Below are 16,857 nucleotides of genomic sequence, written 5' to 3'. Positions count from 1 at the left end.
GAGGCTTACATATTACATGATAAACCGATATTATAATGATCATATCGATGTAATCATTTTTATCATGAAAAATTGTGAAATAAAATAATCGAAGAAATTATTTATTTATTTTTTTTTAAATATTTTATACACAGATAAAAACTATCTAAGTATATTATAATTAGGGCAATTAAGAAAGAGAACATATTTCAAACTACTTAGTAAAGAAAATAGTAACTATATATAAGCCACGAGTTTAGAAACTTGTACAAGTATATTACACTGCAATAGAAATGATTTGTCGTGAACAATTGAATTTCAAATTAGATTGGAAGTATAAAAAACAAAAAGAATACATCTGTTTTGACATTAACACACACAAAAGATATATATATAATACTACTTTAATATTAATTGAATTATTTTAATTGTAATCATTTATTATATATATACAGTGAATAATTATTGATTGAAATACGAAACATAATGATCTTATTAATTGACGTAATAAATGTTATTTTCTTAAAGAGATATTTTATTATTAGATTAAATAAAAAATAATATAATTAGTGTATTATATAATTAACTTGTACAAGAGAGCGAATTTCAAACTACGTAGGAAGCAAAACAAAAACAACAACAACAACAACGACAACTGTTCAAACCAATGTCTCGTTAAATGGAATAATTCTTCGTCGAATGTTAAGCTAAAGTTTCAATTAATCCTACAAAGGGTAACCTACGTAGACAAGTTTGATTGGTTTATTTTTGGTAAGTAAAACCCGAACGTTTAAATCTCACGAGTGAAGTCCTGTTTTACGTCACGGACGAACGCTTCTTAAAATATCTGTGCCACCTTTTCCTTATTAGATTTTAACTACGAATTTTCTATATTCTACTTTTCCTCTTAAAAATAATAATAATAATAAAAATAATAAAAAGAAGAAGAAGAAGCAAATAAAGAAATGAAGAAATAAATCAAGATTAATCTTCAATAAAAGAAAAAAAAAGAAAAGAAGTCGTTGCATGAATCACAAATTATTATAAAAGCACCCCCTGTGAGATTGTTTCGTCGGAAAACACTGGAAAAAGAAAGAAAAAAACAAACAGACAAACAAACATAATCATAATAATAAATAAAATTTATTCGTTATTATATCCCTCGTATATATGAAACATACATACACATATATAATATATTTACGTCGAAAAATAAAAATCGGATAAAAAAAAAGAAGTTAGTTAGAGAGGAGCCAAAATAAAAAGAAAGTAGAAAGAAAATAATAAAAAAAAAAAAAAAACACGTATATAAATTTCTATATTATCAACATAGGTAAATAGATATCTATATTTATCTTCAGGAATAAGCTTAACCGATCTTGGTAAGCTTCCTATTCTCTCTCTCTTTCTCTTTCTCTTTCTCTCTTTCTATTGATTAATTCTCAGTTTTTCTCGAGATTACGTTTAGTTCGTATTCCTTCGCGGCGCTCCACGTCGGAATAACAGGCAACCCAAACCCTACGCGCAACCATTCGCGCCATCCCTTCCCGTGCCACCCCCCCTACCACCACCATCAAGTCCCGGTTCAATCCCCGCTCAATAGACATATACCTTTATCCCCACCAAAATTCCAATCCTCAAATCCCCCCCCCATCAATAATACTCTCTCCCCTCTCCTACACCCTTTCCCTTTCTCTCCCACGCTCTTCCACCCCTCGCGCAAAACCACGCGCGCATGCGCACACGTATCGCGCACACACGCGCATGCGCATACCTGTCCTCAAATTTTGAACTCCCATACGCTCGCGCCATCTTCGAATATTTTCCAAAGATTCTTCTCTCACCCCAGTGTTGTCCCTTTGCTCGTCATATTTTTCCTTTTCTCTCTATTCGATTCAAATACTTTTCCGATATTGCCCCCCCTCTCCTCCTCCTCCTCCCATTTGATCCCCATTACTATTTTCCATTTCATTTTATTTTCTCTATCTGTGTCTGACATTTCCTCGTCTTTTACTACTTTTCTTTTCTTTTATTTTCTTCTCTCTTCTCTCATCACGTTTTCCCATTTCTCTATTTTACGTTTTTCAACCTCAATAGTATATCCTCTACAAGTTACATACAAACGTACTATCTACTTTCCTTTCTCCTTTCTTTACCATCCCTCTCAACCAACCACCTCTTCTCTCTCTCTCTCTCTCACTCGCACTGCTATCCCGTCGATTCACCCCTCCACCATCTCGAACCCACGGTACCTCGTAGCTCCATAGTTTTGCTCCCTATGGCAGTCGCTCGACAGCCACCCTCTCAACGCGCTCTCTACTCTACCTAGTCGTGATTAGGTTAACGGTAACGTGGCAACATACGAGAAATCACTGAAAAACCGATCGTCTAATTTAATATATATATATATATATATTATTTTTCTCTTTTAAATATCAAATTAATTATTGTATTAACCAGTGTGCGTTCGATTATTATTTTTATTATTTTTTCCTTGGCTTTCTTTCTTTCTTTACGTGTATTCACTCACTCATTTTGTTTCAACACTGTCATTCGTTTTCTTTTTCCTTCCCTTCCTTTAACCCCCCACCCCCTCCATCATACTTCACAAATTTTCATCATTTGTTTGTATCATTATACTCGACAATTTTTCATTTACCTCCTCCTCCCCCTCCTACCCCTTTTCTATCTTCTTTCTTTCTTTTTTGTTGTTATTGTTGTTTTTTATCTTTGTCCTCCCCTGTATATTTTCTTTTTCTTTTATTTTATTTTATTTATTTCGTTTCATTTGTCACAGTGGGGGTGGTGGGAACACACAGACACACACACACAACAACGGTGTCGACTTCACAATCCTACGACGGACCAAAACAAGGTACGATCTACTTAAATGTTGTCTGACATATTCCACATATATTCTACTTGCTTTGGCGTCTGGCCGAAATAAGATTCGTACTACTTTGAAATACGAGGAAACATATATGGGATAGAAAGAAGAGAAGATACCCGTTTAAAAATAAATTTATCATTGACGCGAATAATCAATCATCACGAATTAATCACACGATCTTTTTCTTATTTTGTTCTATAATAAATAAAAAAATAAAAAAAGAAAAACAAATTACGATTATACGATATTATTAACGATATATACAAATGAATATTGATCGATAATTCATTGAAATAAAATAATATCTGAACAACAACAAAATGAAATAAATAGATGATGAAAAGAAGAAAAAATAAAAATAGGAAAATACTAATGTATTCGTTCATGGATTATCTCCTATTTAAATGGTATCCTAATCGCATTTCCGGCAAATTTCCTGCACCAGTTATCCATTGCCGGTTACGGAACCAACACACGTATAGACGTACACAAATACGTACAACCGCTTCGTTTGGGGGGGTAAGAAAAACTTACTTAACTTACCCCAAGTTAAACTTTGACTAATTCTCGTGGTTTTTGAAACGAATTCGAATTAGGAAAAATGATGTATAACTATGCTAGATTTTATTTTTTATTATTTTTTATCGATTATTTCTAGCAACCGATACCGATCGTTTTCGAAAATGATTTATTTTCGAAAGTATTCGCTTTGTTTTTATTTTTTCAATTTTATCGAGATGCATATTCACCGTTTTACTATATCTATCTATCTATCTCTCTCTTGTCTTGTTTCACTGTCCACGTGGTTGCATCTCTTGCGAGGGAAAACGTAATGAGAGCGAGAGAGAGAGAGAGAGAAAGGACGAATTACTAGCGTCTCTGGTTGGTTGAAAAGGGAAACGCTATAAAAGGGCGTGGTCACGTTACAATACGTAGGACAATTTTTCGAAAATTCCTTTTATCGAAGATTCGAAAATTTATCGATTTTATCGAAGAAAAGGGAAAGTCATTTGTGGATGAATATTTAATAATAACGGTCGACGTTCACTTAAACCAATTACGAATTATACTGGGTGTCTCGTGCATCGCACAGTTTAAATATTTCTTTTTTTCTTTTTTTGCATTATTTCAACAAAATGTTTTGAATAAACGTAATGCAATATTGTATTCTATAGACATTTCTATAATTAATAATAATTTTTGTTGATTAATATTTATCGTAACTTGTAACGAAAGTAAATTCATTCGATTTTTGGATTATTCTGAAATATTAATCGTATGGAAAATACGCAAATTTATTTTGTTTTAAATGTAGATATTGTAAATATATTATTTTATTATATATATATAACAGAAAATAACTAATGCAGATAATAATAATCGTTTATAACACGATACCTATTATATTTTATATAAAAAATTTTTAATTGGGGCATGCCATACGCCGAATATTATTATAACCAAGGCCAATTGCGTTCCATGTAATATCACTAATTGCTCGGATCGTTGCGGAAGGCCGACGAATACGGTTCAGAATTGTCTCACGTGCCAAGTCGTAAAATTCTTCCCCCAAAAACCCCCCACAAACCCCCCACAAACCCCCCACAACTCCCCAAAATTCCCCTTTAAACTTCTACTAGAAAGCTCGGTATCCTTCATACGAAATAAAACGATTCAAACTCATCTCTCTGTGTGTATGTATATGTAAATTGTATGTGTTCACGTGTGTCTATGTAAAGCATGCTGCATATATTAATACACGTATATATAATTGTATAAACGTATGTGTGTATATGTGTTACATATGCATATATTAGTACACATACATGTAGATTATGCTATTTGTATAATACACGTGTTGTACGTTTTATATTTCGATACAGATCTTGTGTATAGGAATTGGTATATATAAGTGCATTTAAATGCATATTGTATGTATAGATATATATATGTATATATATACAAAAGCATATTCGTTAGCACTCGTAAAGAGAGAGATAGAGAAGCTTTTATAATTTGTCCAAAAAATATTTGAAGAATATAATTAGTTCGGTTGAAATATTCTTCATACAATGATATATACGTTAAATATGCATTTAAATGCATCTGATGCATAGCATATGAATATAAAACGTACGAAATCGTAGATGATATGTAGCTATTTTATAATTACGATTATAAAGTTAATTTTAATTTAATTCGATGGGATATTTAATCAAGTATCAAGTTATATTTTATTGTTTTAATTAAAATTTCAAATATAATTAAACAAAAATTAATATCAGTTAGATATATCTATCTTCGTTTAATTGTGAATAAAAATTATTAAAAAAAGATATTCTATATATTATATTATATATTTCTATATATATTAAATACCCCATGTTATTGATTAATGGGAAACTTTAATGAATGTTTCATGAATGTTTTATATATAAGCGAATAGAATGGTCTATTAAAGTATTTCTATAAATTAACTATACCACCCCACCCCACCCCCCCCCACCTACCCACCCCACCGACCAACCGACCGAATTGTCCGAGGTCGAGCTTAAAAGCTCGAGGGACGAAAAGGAAATTTTCTGAAATGGAAGCCAAGAATGCACCGGATGTAGATAACGAACGAGTTCTACAAGGAAAAAAAGAAAAGAAACAAAATCTAAGAAAAATAGTTAAGTAAAAAGAAGTTGTATGTGTTGCCTCCCTCCTCTTCCCATTAACGAGATTTATAACTTAAGAACCATAAATATCATTCTTTCAAAACTTTCTTTAAATTATCTTCAAATTAAAATGATATTTTTGTATACCACACGTGTGGGTGACTACAGGAAAACTTTTTCCTTACTTTTTTAATTAAAATTAATGCTTGATAGCAAACGTTAGATTTTCTTTTCATAAGAAATTGTTCGTTTTTAAAAATAATCTTTTTCTTTAATAATATATAATAATTATTTCTTTTTTATTATTTATATTTTCTTTTTTCTTTAATAATATATAATATCGACAAATTTATATTTAATATATAATAATAATATATTTCTATATATAATATATTATATATATATAAATATTTATATTTTATTATATTATATATTTATTATATATATATATTTATTATATATATAAATATATTTAATATATAATATTTATATTTAATATAAATTATATTTATATTTAATATAATAGATGTGCATACAAGTACGTAATAAATTATATAATATTATATTTATATACATGTGTACATAAATTTTTATATTACTAATACTATTATAGTATTGAAAAACTAACAAAGTTTCATACTAAGTGCACCGATAATATAATATAATAATATACAAATTATCATATATATTAAAGTTTGTTACATTATGATACTATATTCTTTTGATATTTTCTTTTTTTTTTTTGAATATCACTTGAAGAAAGTTCAATAGAAAATATGAAGAAGAAAAAAGAAACTTTGCGTCATTTTTGCATTCAAATGCGAACAAGTTTTCGTCCTCGACCCAATATATTATACACACGTTGATCAATAAAATTTATAAACGTATTATGTATTTTAGATAGAAAATGATTTATAAACGTATCGAAATTGTTTAAAAAAGAAAAAACTTTCTTATCAATCATCAACCCGTGTATAAATTTTTTCTCAGGCCATGGAAAAAGTCGATTGGACTGTCAAAAAAACAAACCAGAAGATAGAAGAAGAAGAAAAAGAAGAAAAAGAAGAAGTAAAAGAAGAAAAAGAAAAAGAACAAAGTAAGAAAAGTAATCTCAACTGAAAAGATCAGAGACATATATATATATATACTTCTCACTAGATTCTAGTTTCTTTGGAGGACACGTCGATGAAGGAAAGTATCCGAATGAGTGCAAAAATAAAAAGGTTGGATAATACTTAACACTCGTGGTTTAAAGAAAAAAAAGAAACCCTCGAAAATAGAGAAGAAAACATACAAAAGATAACAATAACTTTTGATCTGACAACAAATGGACCAATAAAACGGACAATAGTAGTATTCTATGTAATTGTGAAAAAGGACAAACAAAGTGGATTATCCTAAAAATACTACTACTACTACTACTACATTTAATACTTTATCTACAAATATTTCAATGTTTCTACGTATATGAATATTTTGATGAAACCATCATACCTGTATATACGTATTTATGCGTAATATTAATCATATATGCATAATTATTAAAATATTATATTAATCATATATGTTAAATTAAAATATTATATTAAAATATTATATAATAATTAAATAATTATTAAAATATTATATATTATATTAATAATATAATAATTATTAAAATATTTTATTAATAATATAATAATTATTAAAATATTTTATTAATAATATAATAAATTATAAAAATATTTTATTAATAATATAATAATTATTAAAATATTATATTAACAATTAAATAATTATTAAAATATATATTATATTATACCATACACTACAATGTTATTTCAAGACACACACATATATACACATATATATATGTATATTTGTATGTGAGAGTTGAAACGTAAGTAACTTGTTGCATTCACTTATCAAAAGACATTCATTCATTATTCCTAAACGAAAAGCATTTCACAAAGCAACATCAAAAGATTAAAAGTATGTAAATAAGTATTAGTAAAGAGTCAAATCCTGAGAACTACTGAGAACTGTGTCTTGTATCATCACCCTTTGGCTATGGATGTCAGAAAGGAAAGTTAACCATAAGATTCTCCTGAGATAAAGAATGAGTAAAAGAGTGAAAAAAGAAAATAAAAAAGAAAAAAAAAGAGGAAAGGATGAGATGAAAGAAAAAGATAAGTAAAGCTTACGTCAGGAGATTTATCCTTGTGGCAAACGTCAAGTCGAACCTCTTGCAACTTGTAAGAGCAAGAAAAACATAGAATACACTTTTTGAAAGAACCTTTAAGAGTATACCTCAAGAAATAGAAGTAGGAGTATAAATTTTACAAAAAAGGGGGGAAATACTTTTGCATTCAAAAGATAATTCTTTTATATTTTTCTTTTTTTCTTCTTCTTCTTTTTCTTTTAATTGAAAAACAAAATAAATTTCTTCCAACTAATAAGAAATATTACGAATAATAAGTTTTTTCTTTTGACATCGAAATATAAAATGGAAATTATTATTCGACTTGTTTCTATTATATTAAATGGAATAAAACTTTCTTTTGTATAATCCTACGATTTAATTAACATTTCGTGTGTTTCTTTTTTCTCCCTTTTATGTTATTCTACGAATATTATTAATGTATATATATATATATATATATATATATATATATATATATATATTCTTTTTAATTGCCAATTATATAATCGAGGATTCGTAATTTATTCGAATTTAAACTTTGAAGAGACCCGATTTTCTTAAACGAAAGCACGAATTATTTTTGTTTCTTCTTATTTTTTCTCCAATTAATTTCTACTTTTAATAAGCGTTGAATAAATTCATCCTCCTCGTTAAAGAATAATTACATCCGCGGGGGAGAAAAAAATTCATATAATATCGTATGAAATATTAATAACAAATTGAACGAATTATCTCTGTAGGAAAATATATTTGAATTTAAATCTTGAAAAATTGTATTTCTCTGGAAAATTGATTCCATCTTATAAAGGATTAAGAAAAGTGGTGGAGGGTGGAGGGGGGAAGGAGGGTGGAAGGAGGGAAGAAAATTTAAGATATCACGTCGGATAGGATATAAAATTGAATCAGAGGCTTATATAAAGATACGACAAGGATACAATTTTAAAAGACAGATAGATCGTCTTCGTGGATCTCGTAAATCTCATGAGATTCGGTAAACCACGTACCATACATGTGTATACGTGTATACGTATACGAGTATACAGACTCTTCTTTGCGGTAAAATTCCTGAAATTTTAACAACTATACTGTTCTCTAAGAAACGATCGAATTTAATCATTTATTAACAAATATTTTATCCTTGATATTAGATAAAAGAAAATTACTTTTAACTTAGTTAAAAACAATTTTCCAATCCGTGACAACGCGTTATTACATGGTTCAACTTAAAAGATTAGATCTTTCATTTTTTCTACGAACATTTTCTATAAAAGTTATTCAATAGTTTTAAAAGAGAAATTTATATATATTTCGATTAGAAAATTATTTAAAATTAATAAGATTAATTTTTTGTATTTTCGTAATGATCATATATTAATGTTTTAAAATTTATAATATACATTTACTATAAACGTGTATCGAATTCATTTCTATCGGCTTTAATATTTATGCACAACTTCCCACATTTTCCACGCAGAACATATTATATATATATATGTGTGCATACTTTATGCTTAAAGTTATTTATTGTTAATCCAGTTGCCAACAATAGTATGAGAAATCTCTTGTAAAGCTTCGTATCCTTTTGTTTAAAATTTCCATTAATTCACGTTAACCCCAATGCAAATGCATTTCTCTCGATAGAATATCAATAAACTTACTTTATAGAATTTCTACAAACTAGTCTAAAGGATATTGAAATCAGTGTCATTTCTTTTGTTTGTTATTTTTTGTTTGGAAATAATCCACCTCATTCGTACCAATCGATTTAAATCGGCTTTTGTGTATGTAAAATATCAATTTATAGAATCCCTGAATATATGCAACCGCACCAACGTGCACGTATTTCCACGGATTGCATACATTCAGGCGTTATTTCAAAATAATATAGTCTGTGTATAATATTATGTTGTATTAAATTCTTGTATATTTTTATATTGTGTGTGTGTGTGTGTGTGTGTGTGTGTGAATATATATTATTTAAATTATTATTTTAAATGTTCATCGTATTTTTCTTTTTCAAAAAATATTTATATAAAAATTGCATAAACACGGTTGCTATAGAAAAAATTAATTTTCCCGACAAGAAATAAATTTGTCAATTAATAAATCTGTCATGTTACGTTTGATATTAAATAATCGGATAAAATATTTAATTGATTTTGTAAATGTTAAAGTTTATTTTATAGAAAATATCGATTTTATTTGGACTGAAGGTAACTTTTGACGATGTTTCAGTTCGATTTGATCGAGTTTATGAAGAAAATGTACTTCGGACGTGCATAAGGAAGGAGATGCACGTGACGTACCAACTTAGTCAGACTTCGAGGTAAGAAACTCTTTTTCTTTCCTTTTTCTTTCCTTTTTCTTTTTTCTTATAAAACGATTAGAAAACTTTCCATAAATGAAAATTTATGATTCACAACTAATGTTCAACGTTGAAACACTTAACTGGATAAATGAAAATCATTTTTCCGTAATTACGTATAACAACAGCTTATTTCTTCGATTTACCGTTTTGATAACACTCTTCCCAGCTAACTCGAAGACAAAATAATCTTCCTAAAAGCTTTTATACTTAAGTACCGAATATTTCAAAGCACACAACGTAGTAGACAATTTAAAAAGAAAACTCGCACGTTCTTACACATTCTTTTGCACATTTTCTTCTCATTTTCTTTTATATCCACTCTTGACATTTGTTTAAATCAGAGAAATTAATTAAATCGTAAAAACCATTTCTATTGGGTGATCATTTTCGCACAGTAGACCCCAAACTGTTACAAGAAAATTACCGAAATAATTAAAAGGAGAAAAATAAATCGCGTTTAATTATTATTCAATTGAAAATAAATAAAAATAATCCCGTTTGCGACGAATTAATTAATTTTTGTTCTCCTTTTTCTTCTTCTTCTTCATTTTCTTCTTATATTTCATTTACAATCGTCCAAGAAATGAATCCCAGCCATTTAATTGGAATGTCTCAGAATGAAATGATTGTATTTTTCTTGTTCTTTCTTAATCCTTATTAGGTGACAAACGTGAAGTTAAGGAAGGAAGGAAGGAAGGAAAGAGGAAAAAGAAAAGAAAAGGAAAAAAAAAGGACAGAAAGACAGAAGATGCCGGTCGGTGGACGTGTTGCTGGCAAAGTTGGGATTTATAGTTCCCATTACAATGGTAATGGTGTGGATATCAAGGCATTAGGTATAGATATCCTATATGGAGGATGAAATCGAGGAGAAAGGGAAATGTTGCTTCTTGTTTTCTTTTTCTATGTTTTCTCTCACTCTCTTTCTCTCTCGCACACACACACACTTACTCTATTTATCTCTTTTTCTAATAAATTACAAAGAATTTATTCTTGACTCGTTTAAATGCACTTTCGAAGTACGAAGATTATCGTTCTATCGTATTTAATGACACGATTATTTACGTCAATTTACTATTATCAAATATATATATAAATCAAATAATTTTCAACAAATTTTCGAAATAAGAGAAAGTAGCGAAATATCAAATTTCATTTGTACAAAATAATTCCTATTTACGGTTTAATTTAATGCACGAAATCGAAAAGAAATATTCATGAGATATTCCGTGCGAAGGCAAATTTTATTTTTCGAAAGGAACTCGATCAATATTTAAGAAATAAAATATGAATTATAAAGAAATATCGAATCCGAGAAAAAATGTCGCTTTACAGTTATCAAATAATATTCTATTTTAATATCCTATAAATTTCAAATTTGCTATAAAGGTAATTGAAAGGAAGGAAAAAAATCTTCTTCAATCTTCCCATTCAATCTCTTCTTTTTTAAATAGATCTCGAAAATAAAATATTTCCATCTCGTATATACGCATTCCGATATAAATACGTATATAGATAAAAATTCATGCATAGAATTTTCATTTTACATATATCGCGTTACTTTAGTTTGAAAAAGCATCTTTTCTTGGTTGCATCATCGATTTACATCGTTCCTATAGGAATATCAATTTTAACAGCGCCTGAATGTATGCAACTGTTGATACACTTGCGTGTACTAGCAACGTGTATCAAAGATTGGATCAAAATTCAGGCGTATATTATAACACGCTATACGATAAATAAAAAATCTCTTTTTTAATACGTATCTACACAACTTTTTTCGTTATTATAAATATAATATTTAGTCGATATAATATATACTTTTTTAATTTTTTTATATTAAAATAAACGAAACGTGAAACTAAATGAAACGAAACGTGAAACTAAATGAAACTAAATGAAACGAAACGTGAAACTAAATGAAACGAAATGAAACAATTGTTAATAATAATTTTCAGGTAAAGGTTACAGTGGAATTAACGAAGAGATCATATGGATCAGTATCGGTATGGGAATAGCGATAGCAGTATTGATAACGATAGCACTTTGCTATATAGCACGTGAAAAGTGTCGTAAACGTCACGAAGGTTACTATTCCTCCTGACATACGTTACCCCCGCCCGCTTGGGCGAATTGTTCAACCTTCACACCAACAACCCCTAGGGTTTACTTTAGCCCCACAATCTCAAAGGACAAGCCACGAGCTTATTACATCACCGTCTAAGTGGAATGTCACATCGATCGATGATCCTTTCGAAGTGAGTAACTGTGTTTCATTCTTATTTTTTTTTTCTATTCTTTTTATTTTTTTATTTTTTTATTTTTTTCTCTCAACATTTATGACAAAGATTATTGTACGAGGAATTATCTGGAAATACTTTTTTCTCGATATATTTATATAAATGTAGTTATATTTACTTTTAAGTCTTCGAATATGAAAAATAGTTTGAATACAATTTGTTTTGTTATTAATATTTTATTCGTTAAATAAAATGGACGGATAAAAATGGATGGATGGGTTGAAAAGTTTGTTAGCAGCCTATAATATGTGTGGTAGAAACAATTTGCTTTTTTTTCGATAAATTCGTTAAATTACCCAGAACAATCTAAAAGGAAGTTGATCATTTATTAGAAAATTTGATCTCGCAAATTTGAAACTTTGCCAACGAGGAATGATTATTTGTCTTATTTATTTAATACGAAAAGAGTACAATTTTGTCGCGTAAAATTATTGAGATGAGAATTTGATCGCTAAAAAGAATTCTAATATTTCCAAAAGCACAAAAAAAAAAAAAAATGGAAAAACGCATAAAAAACTCGTTGTAAAGAAATTGGGACGAGTTTGCTTGAGAGGATAAAAAAAAGAGAGAAAAAAAGAAAGAAAATGACAAAGAAAAATAAGAAAAGAAATGTAGATATCTTTGTAAAGAAAAATCTCTTAAAAGGGAAGAAAATAACGTCCCATCGTGTAAGATAAACTAGAATAAGACCTTACAAAATGAGATTTTGGTTGATCATAAATCACCGAGATGCACCAAAGAGAGGGCTGCATTGCATTTTTTTTTTAACTCGATCGTGATGCGCATGCAAATCTTTTTCTTATTCTTCTTCTTCATAGTTCAAGCCTGCGCGCATTTTATATATCTCCTACTATTTTCCTGTTTTATTTTTTTTTCTCCCACACCACCTTCACGTCACCCTTTTTATTTTTCTATTTTTCTATTTTTCCAGCAAGATAGAAGATAAATCCGAATTTTACGTTTCTCAAGTAAGACAAAATTGTACGACGTATACCATTGGCTGCTGCAGCTGCTGTTGGGTGGTAGTGTTACCCACAAGTTTCTAAAACGTAGTAACAATCGTTTCGATTGAACTTACTTTTATTTTTAGAAAAATATAAACGAGTTTTCTTTATTTTCTTCTTTTTTTTTTCTTTCTTTCTTTTCCTCCCCATCGTAATAGGCACAAAACCCACTTTTCAACCACCCATCCTCGTATTTTAAGGACACGATCGTTTTAATCTAAATTTAAACTATGTTTATAATAAAAAAAAAAATAATAAAAAAATAAAAAATAATACGCACGCGAAGAATAAAAAGAAATAAAAAGTATGACGATTAAATCGTCATAGAAAAATTCTTCCAAACGATTATCCACGTACCTTCCGATAAGAAAAAAAAAAAACAGAAAAAAAGAAAAGATATTTAATGAAAGTCTTTGATCAAAGTGTTCTCAATGTAGAAAAATCATAAATTTAAAAAAATAAAAAACAAGAACGAAGAAAATGAAAATAAAAAATATACAGATACATAAACAATAAAATAAAAACGAGGAAACAGAACAATGTAGAGAGAGAGAGAGAGAGAGATGACGAACAGTTTAATTAATCAATTAATTGATTAATTAATTAAATAAATTAAAACGTTACGAGATTGGAGAATTTCGAAAAGAGAATGCGAATAAATATGAGAACAACAACAACAACAACAACAACAACGATAAATTGATTCGAAAGTTCGTTTTGTTCCTCTTCGTTTAATTTCTTTATTAAATTTTCGAATTTTTATTAATTAAAATGCACGCACGTGTATATAAAAATAATATCGTTTATATATTAAGCCAAAAATCATTGATTACACTTTTACCTCTAAAATAATTTACAATATTGCATCGATTGCTTTGTTGAAAATAATTATTTTTAAATGGTAATGTAACAAAAGTATTAAACATAAAGCATACTTTTCCTAAAATCAAATTTTTCCAATTAAAAATTTATTTGACGAACAATAAACTCGCAATCGGATTATTATTATTAATAATAATAATATAAAATAAATATTAATTAGTAAGATTTAGCTTAACATAAACGATAATAATATCGAAACTTTTAACGATGCATCATCCTCATCTTTCATCTCTTTCTCTCTCTCTCTCTCTCTCAAATATTGTCTTCTCTTTAAAACAGTAAAAAATAACAAACAACTATATATATTTAAACAAACAAAAAAATGCGACATAAACGCACGTACTGATTGTAAGAAAATTTTGACCAAAAACTCTAGCGTATGTATATGTAAAAAAAAAAAAAAAATATGTATGATATACCATGTAATGCATACATTATACTAATAAGTACATTATACATTCGTACGTATTCATAAAACCTTATTATTATTATTATTAATAATAATAATAATAATTGATTGATCGATTAATCATATAGGACGAACTTAGAATTATTAAAAAAAAAAAAGAATAAATAAATAAAAATAAAAAAATAAAGAAGAACGGGTATTTAGCATTAGATAGTTTACATATTTAATACGAGAGAATAGTTATATCGAAATTGTTCCTTAGACATGAAAAAAAAAAGACAAAAGGCAGAAAAGAAACCCAAAAAAAAAAAAACCAAAAAATATTACGAAAAATCATTGTAATTATGGATGGACGTAGGAAAAATGAATTTGCGATTTATTCGATCGTCGACATTTTGTCGCACGGTAGCAGAAACTGTTTCCTTGTGTTGTTTTACAACCGAATATAAAATATTTTTTAACGAATATTATAATATATACGTAATAATACTGATTCGATATAAAAACGATCGATCATTATCACAATCGTTCAATTTAATTAATTTGATAATTGATTTAACGTATTGTTTTAAACAAATAAATATTCTAATGAATAAATTTATGATCAATATAATGATAAAATAATAAATTAATGAACATGAAATAATATCTGATAAATGAAATCTAATAATATTATATAGATGTTAATAATATTATAACATATCGTATTGCAAATGAAATATTTGATTTAAAAAGGTTCAGTGGTTAATTCGAAATTCCGATCACAAAAAGAAAAAAAAGAAAAGAATTGATCAAATCTATGCTGATCCTGATTAAAAGCTTGTTATAATACTATGTCAAGGACTTTTCTCGAGAGAACGATTGTGGTCAATGAATCGGTGCCAACAAAGGGAAAGATTCTGCTACTATTCTATTTTACTTCTGTAATATGTATTATATAATACATATGTATGTGTGTCATATGTACTGTTAAGATATTCCTTTTACAAAAAGAAAATACAAAGAAAAACGTACTTAAAAAACAATGACACAGTAAGAAAATGTCCAATCGCATAGTTAAGAAGACAAAGAAAAAAAGAAAAATAAGAAATGTTCTTTCCTTTTTAAAAACAAATTCATCGATATCGTTGTACACGTCACAGGGTAAGAAATTACCAATTTCGGGTTATGCAGTTCGATATTGCAACGTCTACAACTACTACTACTATTATTATTATTACTACTACTACTACTACTACTACTACTACTACTACTACTAATACTATTATTATTATTGCAATGACCAACTCTTGAAAGATTGTTCTATGTATAAAATATTATGATAGATCATTTCTCTTGATGCATTTATAACGAATAAAGTACTGAAAAATTATCTGCTAATAGATAGATATAATTTATCAATCTTTCTTTTTTATCTATGTGTATGTGTATACGGGAAGTGGGGGTAAGGGTTGATCCATATAAAGTAATACACTATTTTATATATTGAAATATTTATATATATATTTTGTTGTAATATCAATAAATCAACATCAATAATTATTTTGTAACAATTTATATGGACCACCCTGTATTTTATCATACACATATACAGGGAGTTTTAATAAAATGAATGCTTTTTTCAAATATGCTAATACAATTTGACAGGGTCAAATGAAGAAAAATGAAACATCCTTTATATGAAAGAATCCTTTTCAACGGAATTAAACTCGATGGTATGTTTTTATAAATCTAAATAAGGATGATGGATTATGGAATGACGTTTCTACTTTACCCGGATGAGTAAATTGAAAACGGCATATCCTGTTTTTTTTGTTTAAGTTATTTTTTTTTTCTTTCTTTTTTTTTTTTCTTTGAAGGTAAGTATGTATATATACATGATTCAATTCTGTATATACATATAGAGCCATATTAATTTTCTTTTTTTCTTTCTATGATACAAGTTTTTGTACACAGATTTATACAGATTATTCATTTAAATCTTAAATCATCATCGTTTAAGAATAATTGATAATAATAATAATAATAATAATAATAATAATAATAATAATAATAATAATTAATTACTTTGACGCACATTATAATACGCAAATGATAAACGATAATTTTCGTATCTATTTTTAATAATATTTAAATACAGAGCTTAATTTATTAAAAATTAGTACCGATCTTTACACGCTCGATAA

General features: G+C 27.8%; 1 protein-coding gene across 5 annotated transcripts; it reads left to right on the top strand.

Annotated features, from left to right (window-relative positions):
- The first annotated feature begins 1,837 nt into the window (after nucleotides 1-1,837).
- Nucleotides 1,838-16,395, top strand: LOC122525613. Of its 5 annotated transcripts, none has more exons than XM_043648538.1 (5): nucleotides 1,838-2,325; nucleotides 2,777-2,854; nucleotides 9,947-10,037; nucleotides 10,741-10,912; nucleotides 12,035-13,121. In XM_043648538.1, the coding sequence occupies exons 4-5, from the start codon at nucleotides 10,828-10,830 to the stop codon at nucleotides 12,178-12,180; spliced, it is 231 nt and encodes a 76-aa protein (XP_043504473.1). In that variant the 5' UTR covers nucleotides 1,838-2,325; nucleotides 2,777-2,854; nucleotides 9,947-10,037; nucleotides 10,741-10,827; the 3' UTR covers nucleotides 12,181-13,121. The 5 variants fall into 5 exon arrangements, 3 of the variants coding, with proteins under 3 accessions (XP_043504473.1, XP_043504474.1, XP_043504472.1); XR_006305827.1 differs by lacking the exon at nucleotides 1,838-2,325 and adding an exon at nucleotides 16,319-16,395 and having other exon boundaries at nucleotides 2,694-2,854; nucleotides 12,035-12,334; XR_006305826.1 differs by lacking the exon at nucleotides 1,838-2,325 and adding an exon at nucleotides 13,308-13,892 and having other exon boundaries at nucleotides 2,694-2,854; nucleotides 12,035-12,334.
- The last annotated feature ends 462 nt before the right edge of the window (nucleotides 16,396-16,857 follow it).

This window comes from Polistes fuscatus, unplaced genomic scaffold (genome assembly GCF_010416935.1).
Source record: "Polistes fuscatus isolate 324 unplaced genomic scaffold, CU_Pfus_HIC Scaffold9, whole genome shotgun sequence".
Taxonomy (NCBI): domain Eukaryota; kingdom Metazoa; phylum Arthropoda; class Insecta; order Hymenoptera; family Vespidae; genus Polistes; species Polistes fuscatus.
This window is presented reverse-complemented; position numbering and strand designations above follow the sequence as displayed.

What these genes read in the sequence shown, in the direction of transcription:
- LOC122525613 (XM_043648538.1), top strand. Translation starts at nt 10,828, where the DNA reads ATGCCGGTCGGTGGACGTGTTGCTGGCAAAGTTGGGATTTATAGTTCC. An exon ending in TGTGGATATCAAGGCATTAG is followed by an intron (nt 10,913 to 12,034) that starts GTATAGATATCC and finishes AATAATTTTCAG; the next exon opens with GTAAAGGTTACAGTGGAATT.